The following is an 11,808-nucleotide window of genomic DNA, read 5'->3' on the forward strand; positions in this document are numbered from 1 at the left end:
ATTACAGATAGGATGAGTGGTTTTTGAGTTTTCCCACAGCAGATGACTGTATTTAAATAAAATTCTTGACATACTTCAATTCTTAAATCAAAGTATTTGTATATCTTCCCACATCTAGGTGTCCCATTCACTTTTTGATGTTTTATTGGCATCACTTATCTGAGATCTATGGCTCATTTTACTTTGAGGCTTTTAGCCATCCTTTATCTTCTATTTTCTCAAATGCATATTCAAATTCAGTAAAAGGAACAGAAGGGCAAATTTTTAAAAGATGGTTTTAAAATTGTTTAAGGTGGTTTTCAGACTTTGTAATTCCTATGTTGCCTTTTAATGTAGAAGGGAATGTATCCTTATAAAGAGCATTTCAATGATCAACACAGAAATAATTTGCCTAAAAAAGGGAAACTTTTAAGAAAGGGATAAAGAATCAGGTAGCTCATTATTTGGAAAAGTAATAGAGAATATAAACATTACACAGAAAATTTAGGCATTAACACCTGAATTAAGTTTAAAATTTCAGTTTCTAGGCAGGTACAACACCATTTCTTTCAAGATAAAATAATAATGGTAAGTGAAGAATTTTTACATTTCCCAGTAGATTTTGTGACAGTCAGTAGGGAAAAAACTATCTGTATCATTTCATGTTTTAAATTTTGTCTTCATTTCTGAAGAAAAGACCTGAGTGCTGATTTTTTTTTCAATTTCTTAAACTTTCACAACATTCAGAAGTTTTTCTGCATTGTGTCTTCTCTGATGTCTAAAAAGATTGGAGCTTTGACTATAGGATTTCCCACACTGAACACATTCATAAGGTTTCTCCCCAGTATGGATTCTCTGATGATTAATAAGCCCAGAATTCTGGCTAAAGGCTTTCCCACATTCAAGACATTTGTAAGGTTTTTCTCCAGTATGGACTCTCTGGTGTTGCACAAGGATGGAACTTCGGCTGAATGCTTTCCCACACTCAACACATCCGTAAGGTTTCTCCCCACTATGAATTCTTTGATGAAGAATAAGGGCTGAGCCCTGACTGAAGTGTTTTCCACATTCATCACATATATGTTGTTTCTTTCGTGAGGGATTTCTCTTTCTTTCAAACCTGCCCTTGGGGAAACAGCCTTCTCCATATTTAAAAATTTGAGGAACACCTATATTGAGCATGCCAGGAGCTTCATGAGATTCTACTGCCGAAGGAGTCTCCTGCTTTGGAGCTAGTGCTCCATTTTCAGTCCTAGCATCATCATCTGAAATAAACAGAAAATGCAAATATTACTCATTACCTATTCAGGAAAAAAGGAATCTGAAGAAAAATTTTTTTAAAAAATGAACTAAAAGTAAATAGCTTGCACACATCTACAAACAGCATTCTGAAAACTGGTGTTAAAGTTGCCTATTCTCAAAAGAGAAAAAATGGAATGACTGAATATGAAGCTAAGGAGGTAACCGCATCCTAACAACATAAAGACATAACAGGTTTTATCTGGACAAAACATGGGCAAGTGGGTTATAAATGGTAGTCAGAAAAAAAAGAGCAGAAAGACGGTAGATTGTAAGATGGTAGGGAGACAGTCAAAGTGATGTACCTAGGTCTGGATGAAATTTTGCAATAAGAAAAATAAAATTAAATTGGCCATTTGGAAATCATTATAACGTTCTTTTGCTTTAAGAAAGGCAGAAATCACATCAAAATACAAAAGAGTAAATAAATCTGTCAGAAAGTGGCTATTTCTGAAATGAGCATGACAAGGCAGGTCACAGCCAAGATTAGACTAAAAGCACAACATGGGAGTCCTGACGAGAAGGGGCTGAAGATAAGCTGAAGGCATTCTGTGTAACCCAAGACATGACTATTAAAAATTCAATATGCCCTTGATAAATAAAAATTTTCCAATAAAAGAAGCTTTCCCTGCTTAGTATTTGTCACGGTACTTAGAAAAATGGCTCTTTCCAAGCCTCAGTGAGTTGGGTCCAGAAAAGCCTAAATTACCAACATGAGGTACCATCATCCACCTGCAGGCAGAGGTAGGAGCAAGTCTCATTTAAGACTTTCTTGAAACTTCACGCCTTAAGAAGTAAAGATACAGTTCATACAGGGTGAACATCAGCCCTCAGAAAAGAGGAAAACAGTGGATGATTAACAAAAGGATAAAATCAGAAGATAAAGCTGAGAGAGACAGAGAGAGAAACTGAAAGATTAGAGGGGGTTAGTGAGGCCTGAAGACAAAGAACAGAGTAGTGTGAAGATTAAGTGGAGACAAACCACACAGAAAAAAATGGAATTTCCCAAGTGTGGAAGAGACCAGAGTGCTGAAATGAGGCTATTTAAAAATATGTGGAAAGTTATTCCAAAATCAGAAAGAGCAAAAGTTTTCTACCCAAGAAAATGCCACCTCCAATGATCAAGGATAGTGGTTCTCAAACTTTACTGCACAGAAGAATGTACGATATAACATATGAAACTGCAGATTCTCAGCAGACTTCAGCCCCACCCTAGAAGTTCTAATTGTATAGCACTATCCCTTCAGATGGGAAGAAAAACTGCTGAGACCTCATTCTGTGGCACACCAGCATTATATCCAACTCCCTCAAGGAATGAGTCCCAAAACAGATGTGAACAAAATTTGATTTTAATTCATATAAATATGAAAAAGAAACCCAGCAGTTTTAGGAATATACTGGGCTGTTTCAAAGTATACAAGTCAGTATAGAATTAGGCAGGAGACTGAAAAGTAAAAGGACATAAAACAAATGACAAGCAAAACTGCATGCAAAACAAAGGGATCTGGTCTATAGGTGGGTGCTGGCTCGAAGGAAAGCAAATGCTAGTCTGACATGGGTAAGTCTTCATAAACAAGTTAAAAGGAAAGAAAAGGCTGAAGATGTCAATGGCTAGGAATCAAAGATCTGAGGTTAGCAAATCAATTGTTATGAGAAAATAATCAAGATCTATAGTGTTTCCATGTCTGAGGAATCAGGTTAAGAGTGACACCCCACAAGAACAAGGAGAGTTTTGGACACAAGGCTCATATTCTCTTTTCGCCCTCTAGCCCACAAAGAGTTCTGGTCCTCACCACAGTGCCTTAGGGAATGGAGCTCCCAGGATGCCCACTTGAGCTGGTTCTCCACAGCATCAAGCTCAGAACTTGGTACTCCCTCAGCTTCTTCTTGAGATACTATCTCCTCTACTAGCACTTCCCGTTTTCGGCGACGGAGAGAAACCTGGAAACAGTAAGATGTGGTTCAGAGAAGAAATTCTGATGAGAATCAGAACTAAAAACACATAAAAGAAGTCAAATAAAACATACACTGCAAAGCCTTGGATGGCAAAGAAGCACAGATCATGAGAGGTGTAGGGGAATGGGGAGAAGGCATAAACATAATTCTAACTTAGTTGACTGCAATTAATTCAACAGCTTTGCCTACTGCCATGCCAGTGGTTTTGACCCAGCAAAGTGACACAAGCAGGCTCACCGGCTGTCCAGGGTCATCAAGTTCACTCTCCAAATCCTCCAGCACCGTCACTGCCTCCTCTCCATTCTCTGGATGATGATCGCGAACCCAAGTCTGTAGCTCCTTGGGTAGGATGGCAACAAACTGCTCTAGCACTACCAGCTCTAAGATTTGTTCTTTCGTGTGTGTCTCTGGCCTCAGCCATAGACGACAAAGTTCTCGGAGCTGGCTCACAGCTTCACGGGGCCCAGGTGAATCCTGGTATCCAAACTGCCTGAATCGCTGTCGAAAAACTTCTGGGTCAGGGATATGGTTCCAGGGGATACTTGATCCCTCTTCGCCATCAGGATCCTCCTCCAACTTCACTCTCAGAATTTTTTCCTCTTCATCTGGATTTGGAATGATAAGTATTGAATCTTCTTCCACTGACTGTGCAGACATCCTGATTTACAATACTTCAAGAAAAGACAATCAAGGCAGAATATAAGCCTTAGGGAAATACCCCGTTTTCTTCACAGGCAACCCTGAGGCACAAGGAAAAAAATATATAAATGACCAAATAGCCTCAGAATTTAGACTTATGCTGATAAAGGAAGTAAAAGATAATCTTATTCTTTTTCTGGGTTAAAAATTCCAATCAATAACCTATACCAGGAGCTGGCAAACTATAGCTCATGGCCCAATCTAGTCTGCTGCCTATTTTTGTACAATGCTTGTACTAAGAATAGTTTTCACAATTTTAAATGGCTAAAAAAACCAAAAAGAATATTTCATGACATGAGCAAATGATATAATTTACATGTCCATAAGTAATTTTATTCATTGATAGTTCATGCTACAATGGCAGAATGGGCAGAGGTGGGTAGTTTCAACAGACTATATGGCCTGAAAAACCTCATACAATCATGCACTACACGAAAGATGTTTCAGTCAATAACGGACCATATATACAACATGGTCCCATAAGATTAAAATGGAGCCAAAACATTCCTTTTGCCTAGTGACACTGTAGCTGCTGTAAGACATATGTTTGTGGTGATGCTGGTGTAAAAAAACATACTGTGCTACCAGTCATGTAAAAGTCTAGCACGTACAATTATGTACGGTACCTAATACTTGATAATGGTAATAAATGACTATGTTACTGGTTTATGTATTTACTATGCTACACTTTTTATCTTTATTTTAGAGTGTACTCCTTTTACTTACAAAAAAAAGTTAGCTGTAAAACAGTCTCAGGTAGGTCCTTCAGCAGGTATTCTAGAAGAAAGCATTGTTGTCATAGATGACAGCTCCGTGAAAGTTATTGCCCCTGAAGACCTTCCAGTGGGACAAGGTGTGGAAGTGGAAGACAGTGATACTGATAATCCTGACCCTGTGTAGGCCTAACCTGATGTGTGTTTGTAAATTAGTTTTTAAGGGAAAAATTTTAAAAGTAAAAAAAGAAAACATTTTTAAATAGAAAAAAAGCTTATAGAATAAAGATATAAAGAAAGAATATATTTCTGTACAGCTGTACAATGTGTTTTAAGCTAAGTGTTATAAAAGAGTCAAAGTTTAAAAAATTTAAAAGTTTGTAAATAAAAAAGTTATGGTATGCTAAAGTTATTATTGATGAAAGAAAAAAATTTTTTAAATTAGTGCAGCCTAAGTGTACAGTGTTTATAAGTCTCCATGAGTCTACAATAGGGCTTCACATTCACTCACCGCTCACTCACTTACCAAAGCAACTTCCAGTTCTGCAAGCTCGATTCATGGTTAAGTGCCCTATGCAGGTGTACCTTTTTTTTTTTTTTCTTTTTTTTACCTTTTACATCATATTTTACTGTACCTTTCCTATCTTTAGATATGCAAATATTACTGTATTAAAATTGCCTACAGTCTTCAGTACAGTAACATGCTGTACAGGTTTGTAGCGTAGGAGCAGCAGGCTATACAATATAGCCTAGGTGTTTACTAGGCTATATTATAGGTTTGAAGTACTTTCTACGATGTTCACACAACGATGAAATTACCTAACACATTTCTCAGAAAGTATTACTGTCTTTAAGTGATGCATGACCATATTTACTCTCTGGCCCTTTACAGAAAAAACTTGCCAATATACGACCTACTAAGTCAACAAACCTTATCTCAATAATCAAAAGAATTCAATTAAGAACCAGCCCAACTCAGTGTTTTCTAAATGTGCTTGACCCTGGAACACACTGTTTGCAATTCAGGACTGGTGTTCCCTGACATACTTAGGTCAACTCAAGATTAAAAGCTGTTTTTTTAATTACCTGCTTAAAAGTAATTTTCTTTACAAAATGTTTTTTAAAAAGTTAAAAGATATTTTAAAGATGTTTAAGAACTCCTTGGACTTAAAATATATGTGAAAAAAAATGTTCTTTTCCTCAGTAATAGATCACATGATACTGGGAAAAAATCGCGTAATATATGGAAAAACAGATTACATAATATTGAAAAATATATTACTTTGCATAATTTGCAAATATCAGTCATCCACCACGCCATAAATACATGTATAATAATAAGCATTAATTCCAGAAATTTTATTAAGAAAAGGCACTCTCATAACCACCTTCTTGCAGTAGCCCAGTATCTTGTCCTTACACTGGATGACTCACAGGTTCTACCTTCAGGGAAATTTGTGCTATTTCTGATCCTTTCCTTACTATCTGCACTGTCATGCCCGTGCCACTGTTTACAACACGCACTAGGAATGAACCATGCAGCTAATCTATGTATTTATTCAGGACCCAGAAACTGAACAATTACAACTTAAAACTTACTGTAACCCGATCAAGATAAAGACTAGAAATCATAAAAGACCTCATCAGACAGGTAACACACATGGGTTTAATTAAACACTCCGGAGTGTGGTGGCCTTATAAACCGGGTCGAGACAACAAATTCATTCTTTCCTATTCCAGGACCCTATCTTATCAATGGCTCAAGCATTTCTACATAAAAAGAAATCTCTTCCTTTTATGTTATACCGCACACTGCTCGTGGGCATGGAGGGGAGTGCCAGGAGGGCAAGCCCACGGTCCCGACAGTGTTTGGCAAGGGTACCTCGTCTCAGATGATCCCCACCTCACTCCTGAAGAGACCCGCTGTGTACCCCGACCCTAGCCCAAGGTCCTCCGGGGCCCTCTGCCCGGCACTCACGGCGGCGGATTTCAGACGACCAAAGGCCACCCTGCGACAACCGCGTCCGAGCCACGGCACTTCCGTCCACGGCCCGCGGGACTACAAGTCCCAACAGCCCCAGCGCAAGGTCCGCCCTGTCCCCACCTCCGCCTGAAACGACTCCCAGAAACCTCCGCGAGACGCCAAGGCCTCGAAATAGAACAAAACCAGCAGATGGGGGAGGGGGAAGGTGAGGGTCGCAGAGGACACAGGGGAGGGAGGGCTCTCCATCGATGCCTAACAGCCGATGAGGCCTCCCGCCTACCCCTCCCCGCCCTCCAACTGGTGGACGCGGAGACCGCGGCCTGTGCCCCGCGCCGCCCAGGAAGCCAAGGAAGGTCCCCGCCAGGCTTCCCCACGAGTTCTTGCTAAGAGGTCCGCAGACCCTAGCTCAGCGTCCTCCTCCCCCTCATACCGTTCCCTTTACTCCGGCGCAAACCTCTGCCTCAGGAACCGCAACAGCTTCGCTGTCCACGGCAGACGCAGAAACGCCGCTCGCAAGCCGTTTCCCAGAAGCCCCCGGCGTGGACTGCTTCCGGTCTGCGGGTCCGAGGAGGCGGGGAGAGGCAAAGCCCGCGTTGCCATGGAGATGCGCTCCGGGCGGGGGAGGGGCAGCCCGACGACAATGACCGCATTGAGGCTGTGGTTGGCCTCCCGCCTCTCCTCGAACACCCCAGCGTTCTCTGTTCGTTTAAAAGAAAAGAAAAAGAGAAGACTCTGCTATTAAGATAGTCCTTACAGTTGCACAAACCCTTTCACACGCATTATCTTGTGTGATCCTCACAATAATCTTCTGAAAGAACTAATAATAGGGAATATTTATGAAAGCGTACTACATTGTGCCAGGCACCATCGTCATGCTTTATATGTCGTTTATTTTTCACAATAACCCTATAATGTAGGAACTTTTATTATCCCCATTTCACAGCTGAGACAGTTGAGTCCCAAGTACAGTAAATAACTTGCCAAGAGCTCACAACTTATAAGTGGGAAGCAAGATTTGAAACCAAGACATGACTCAAACCTTTGGCTCCCACCGGTTGTGCTAGAGAGCTTTTATGATCTGTCAGGGAAACTGGATGAGACAGGTTAAGAACTTTGGCAGTGACGTCACAGTGAATTTGCAGAATGCATGATCATCTTCAAACGTCAAGCTGGGCATTTTAAACCATAAAACAGCTGCTGAAGTGATCATTTAAAAACAAATAGGACCACTTCATCCCCCAATTTAAAAGTCTCCAGTGGATGCCCATTACCTTAAGTATGGCATAAAAACTCTCTACATTGACCTGCAAGGTCCCCTGTGGTCTGTTGCCTATCACCCCATCTGACCTCAGCTCTTAGGCTCATTGTGGCCCAGGATCCTCAACCTCACTGACAGCCTTTCCTCCTGGAAGCCTCCCCACCCTTCATAGCACTATTAGAAGTGATCTCATTTATTTACTTCCATGATTTTTGGTTTGTCCGTAAGTGCCATAAGGGCAAGGATCTTGTCTGTCTTGTTCACCACAGAAACCCCACCCACTCCCAGGATGCTGACTGCCTGGTACGCAGGGAACTCAATAAATATTTGTTGAATAAATGAATGAATTGTGGGCTGATCACATTGCTGCCTCTGCTAGGTCACATGTCAGGCATCAGACACCACACAAAAGAGCTCTGTTATTTAAGGTCTTGTTAGAAGTGTAGGTCCAGCCTTCTAGAAGCATTTCAAGATCCTAAAGCTGAGGCTTTTTGCCTCATTCAGGAAAGTGCCCTCAGCAAAGTGCCCCCAGCCTCTGCTCAGGATTTGGGAATGACACGAGTGAGTAGCTGATGGTATAGCACCACTTTTCACTGTGACCAGAGCTCATCTTCCCATAACCACCCCCTTCCTGGCACACCCACCCCCTACATTCGTCTCTTCATTGTAGGAGGCTTCAGAAATCCAGCCTTTTCATTCTCCTGCTTGGCTACTGCCCATCCGTTCCCTCTTTTAAAGGCTAGCTCAAGGCATTTTTTTTTTTTTACTTTAAGAGGTTTTACATCTAATTAACATTAGAAAACAAAAATGATAAACATCAGACAAAAACTTGGGAAGTTTTTGCAACATATTTTAGTTGCAAAATTTTACAAAACCCTTTGGCCGTGATTGCTTGTTCTATTATTCCTAATTCTTTTAGAGATGGTAAATGGAAACCATAATGAGGTTTTCCTCACTAAGTTACTCTTTTGAAGGCAGGGACTAATAAAACCCACTTTGAAACATCATCCTTCTGAGCCCCACTATGTGGAATTTTTCCTGAATGGTGGCTCTTGTTGCCATCTTAAAGATCTAGTCAAGATAGAATATCATGTTCCTCTGGGCAATCTGAATGGAGGCAGCAGTTCAGACCAGTGCCTGACAACCTGGCACGTATCCACATAGGCCACATAGGCAAGGCTTGAACTGCAGCTGCTCTGAGTTTTGAACATAAGATCCTCCTGGAACATAAGAGCATGGGAGGCTTGTGAGCAGCTACTACAAGGGCCATTTCCCACTCAGCTTCCTGTCTTCCAAGGAGGCTGTCATGAGGCAGTTTCTCATTCCTTCATGGGTTCTGATGAGCCTTTCTGCCTCACCCCCCTAGAGTACAGCTGCCGGCTGTATAACAAGGATTAGCCGTAGCATGGTGTTAGCCCCTCAGCAACAAGGTGTTCCACAACTTGTGTTGTAGTCACCTGGCCCCTTTGGTTTTGGTGTCATCATTTTGTCGTGTGAGACAAAAGTTCATTGGGAGCTGGCACTTGCTTTTGCTCTCACTGTCTATGTAAGTAATAATCTAGCTAAATCCAAAAAGGGCTCATTTCTTTACCAGCCAAATTTTTCAACCATGTCTTGCCTTGATACCAAACATGATTCATAATTAATGGTAAAACAAACAGAAAAAACAATCAGACAAATACTACCTCGGTGCCAGAGATCTAAAGATGAATAAAATGAAGTCATGGTTCCTTCTTTTAGCATTACCATCTTGTTAAGGAGACAGACAAGAAAACAAGTATTCACAAGGTGGTGTAGAAGTGGTACAGTAGAGAAGGACAGAACACCAGCAAGGGTACTTAAGTGAGGTAGTGTGCTGAGAGTGAAGGGAGGCCCCCTGGGATGGAAGAAGACAGTAAGAAAAGTTTTCACATTGGAAGGAAAGCACAGACCTTCAGATTTGGTGTTATCAGATTCCATCCAAGACTGATCTTTTCTAGGCTTTTCTTGAACATCTATTTTGGAGGTCTCAGTCCTTTTCTTCAGCTCAAAAGTATCTCCCTCTGGGCACTTTAAGTACCCTGGTTAAAGACTCCATTTTAGCTAGTAAGCGCACCAGGAGTCTTTTGATTGCAAGTGACTAAAAACCTAACTGTGGCAAGCTTTGTTAGCATCCTACGTAAAGCCCTTCCCCTTACTTCTAATACACTCTTGATTTTTTTGGATGGGGGGGTATTGCGGGGACAATGTGTCCAGCTGTAAGCAATAAATTGTAATTGAGCTAAGCTATCCACCGACCATTCTGCTTCCCTTTGCCAAATACACACTTTGCCTCCCTGGCAGCTAGGAATGGCTATGTACTTCAGTTCTGGTCAATCACATGTAAGGGGAAGTAGTTTGTATCTTTCCAGAAATTTGTCTTATTCATTTAAGTTGTCAAATTTATTGGCATAAAGGTGTTCATATTTTCTTAACATTTTTTTTTAATGTCTATAGTGATGTCTCCTCTTTCATTCCTGAAATTGGTAATTTCTAGTTTATTTTTTCTTAGTCAAAGCTTCAAAGTGTGCTGAAGTTTTATCAATTTTATTAATTTTTCAAAGAATCCACTTTTGGTTTTATTTGTTCTATTATTTGTTCTCTATTTATGGAATTCTGCTCTTTTCAAACATTAACATGCAGGAAAATTGGCGCTTTGTCAGGGGCGTAGTTCTGTGAGTTTTAACACATGTATAGATTTGGGAAACTACCACCAAAATCATAATACCGAATAGTTCCATCACTCCACAAAACTCTATCACGGTAAACTCACACATTTGCCACATCCCTAATTGTGACAACCGCTGATTTATCATCCATCACAATAGTTTTGATTTGTCCAGAATGTAATAAAAATGGAAGCATAGCATATGTCATCTCTTAAGACTGGTTTCTTTCATTTCATCACAATGCTTTTGAGATTCATCTACGTTGTTACATATATTAATAGTTCATTCCATTTTTTTTTTTTTTTTGCTGAGTATTGCTGAGTAGTATTCTACCTGTATGTATCATAGTTTGTTTACCCATTCAACCACTGAAGGACTTTTGAGCCGTTTCTGGATTTGGGTGATTATAAACAGAGCTACTATAAATATTCGTGGGTGGGTTTTTATATGAACATAAGGTTTTATTTCTCTAGAAGTGGAATTGGTCATAGAGGAAGCACATGCTTAACTTAGAGGAAACCGCCAACCTGTTTTCTAGAGTGGCTGCACTTTTTGCACCACCAGTAATGCATGAGTGTTCCTAATGCTCCACGTCCTCAACAGCACTTGGGATTGTCTTTTGTTGTTGTTGTTTTGTTGTTGTTTACCTATTCTAATGTGTATATGGACATGTCTCATTATAGTTTTAATTTACATTTCCCTAAAAGGTAATGATGTTGGACAATTTTTCATGAGCTTTTTTGCTATCCATAAGTCCTCTGTCATGAAGTCTGTTCAAGTCCCCCCACTCGTCATTTGAAATTTTTTTTTCTTATCGTTGAGTTTTGGAAGATATATACATACATATGCTGGATACAAGTCTTTTCCTAATTTGTGATTTGTAAATATTTCTTTGCATCCAAAGCTTATATTTTCTTCTCTTAATAATGTGTTTCACAGAGCAAAATTTGTTAATTTTGATGAACTCCAATTTATCCACTTTTTTCTTTAGTGCTGTTGGTGTCATAGCTAAGAATACTTAATACCAGACTATGAAGATTCTCTCTTTTGTTTTTTTCTAAAAGTTTCATAGTTCTACATTTTATATTAGATATGATTTAGTTTGCATTAATTTTAGTATAAAGCATGAATTATAGGCAGAGGGTTTTTTTGCATATAGATGTCCAATGGTTTTATTTAACCAACAGTTTATTCTGTCTCCATTGAATTGCCTTTACATATTTATAAAAAATC

At 39.9% G+C, this 11,808-nt stretch overlaps 1 protein-coding gene across 4 annotated transcripts; it reads right to left on the minus strand.

Annotated features, from left to right (window-relative positions):
* Window positions 1–424: 424 nt before the first annotated feature.
* On the minus strand, window positions 425–7,184 carry ZNF24 (zinc finger protein 24). 4 transcript variants are annotated; one of them, XM_012656599.1, is made up of 4 exons: window positions 7,085–7,184; window positions 3,472–3,974; window positions 3,072–3,219; window positions 425–1,244 (listed from the first exon to the last, which is right to left on the minus strand). In XM_012656599.1, the coding sequence occupies exons 2-4, from the start codon at window positions 3,889–3,891 to the stop codon at window positions 706–708; spliced, it is 1,107 nt and encodes a 368-aa protein (XP_012512053.1). In that variant the 5' UTR covers window positions 3,892–3,974; window positions 7,085–7,184; the 3' UTR covers window positions 425–705. The 4 variants fall into 4 exon arrangements, with proteins under 4 accessions (XP_012512053.1, XP_012512054.1, XP_012512055.1 ...); XM_012656600.1 differs by having other exon boundaries at window positions 7,061–7,132; XM_012656601.1 differs by lacking the exon at window positions 7,085–7,184 and adding an exon at window positions 6,625–6,863.
* Window positions 7,185–11,808: the final 4,624 nt, after the last annotated feature.

Source organism: Propithecus coquereli, unplaced genomic scaffold (assembly GCF_000956105.1).
Source record: "Propithecus coquereli isolate 6110/MARCELLA unplaced genomic scaffold, Pcoq_1.0 Scaffold51, whole genome shotgun sequence".
Lineage (NCBI taxonomy): Eukaryota > Metazoa > Chordata > Mammalia > Primates > Indriidae > Propithecus > Propithecus coquereli.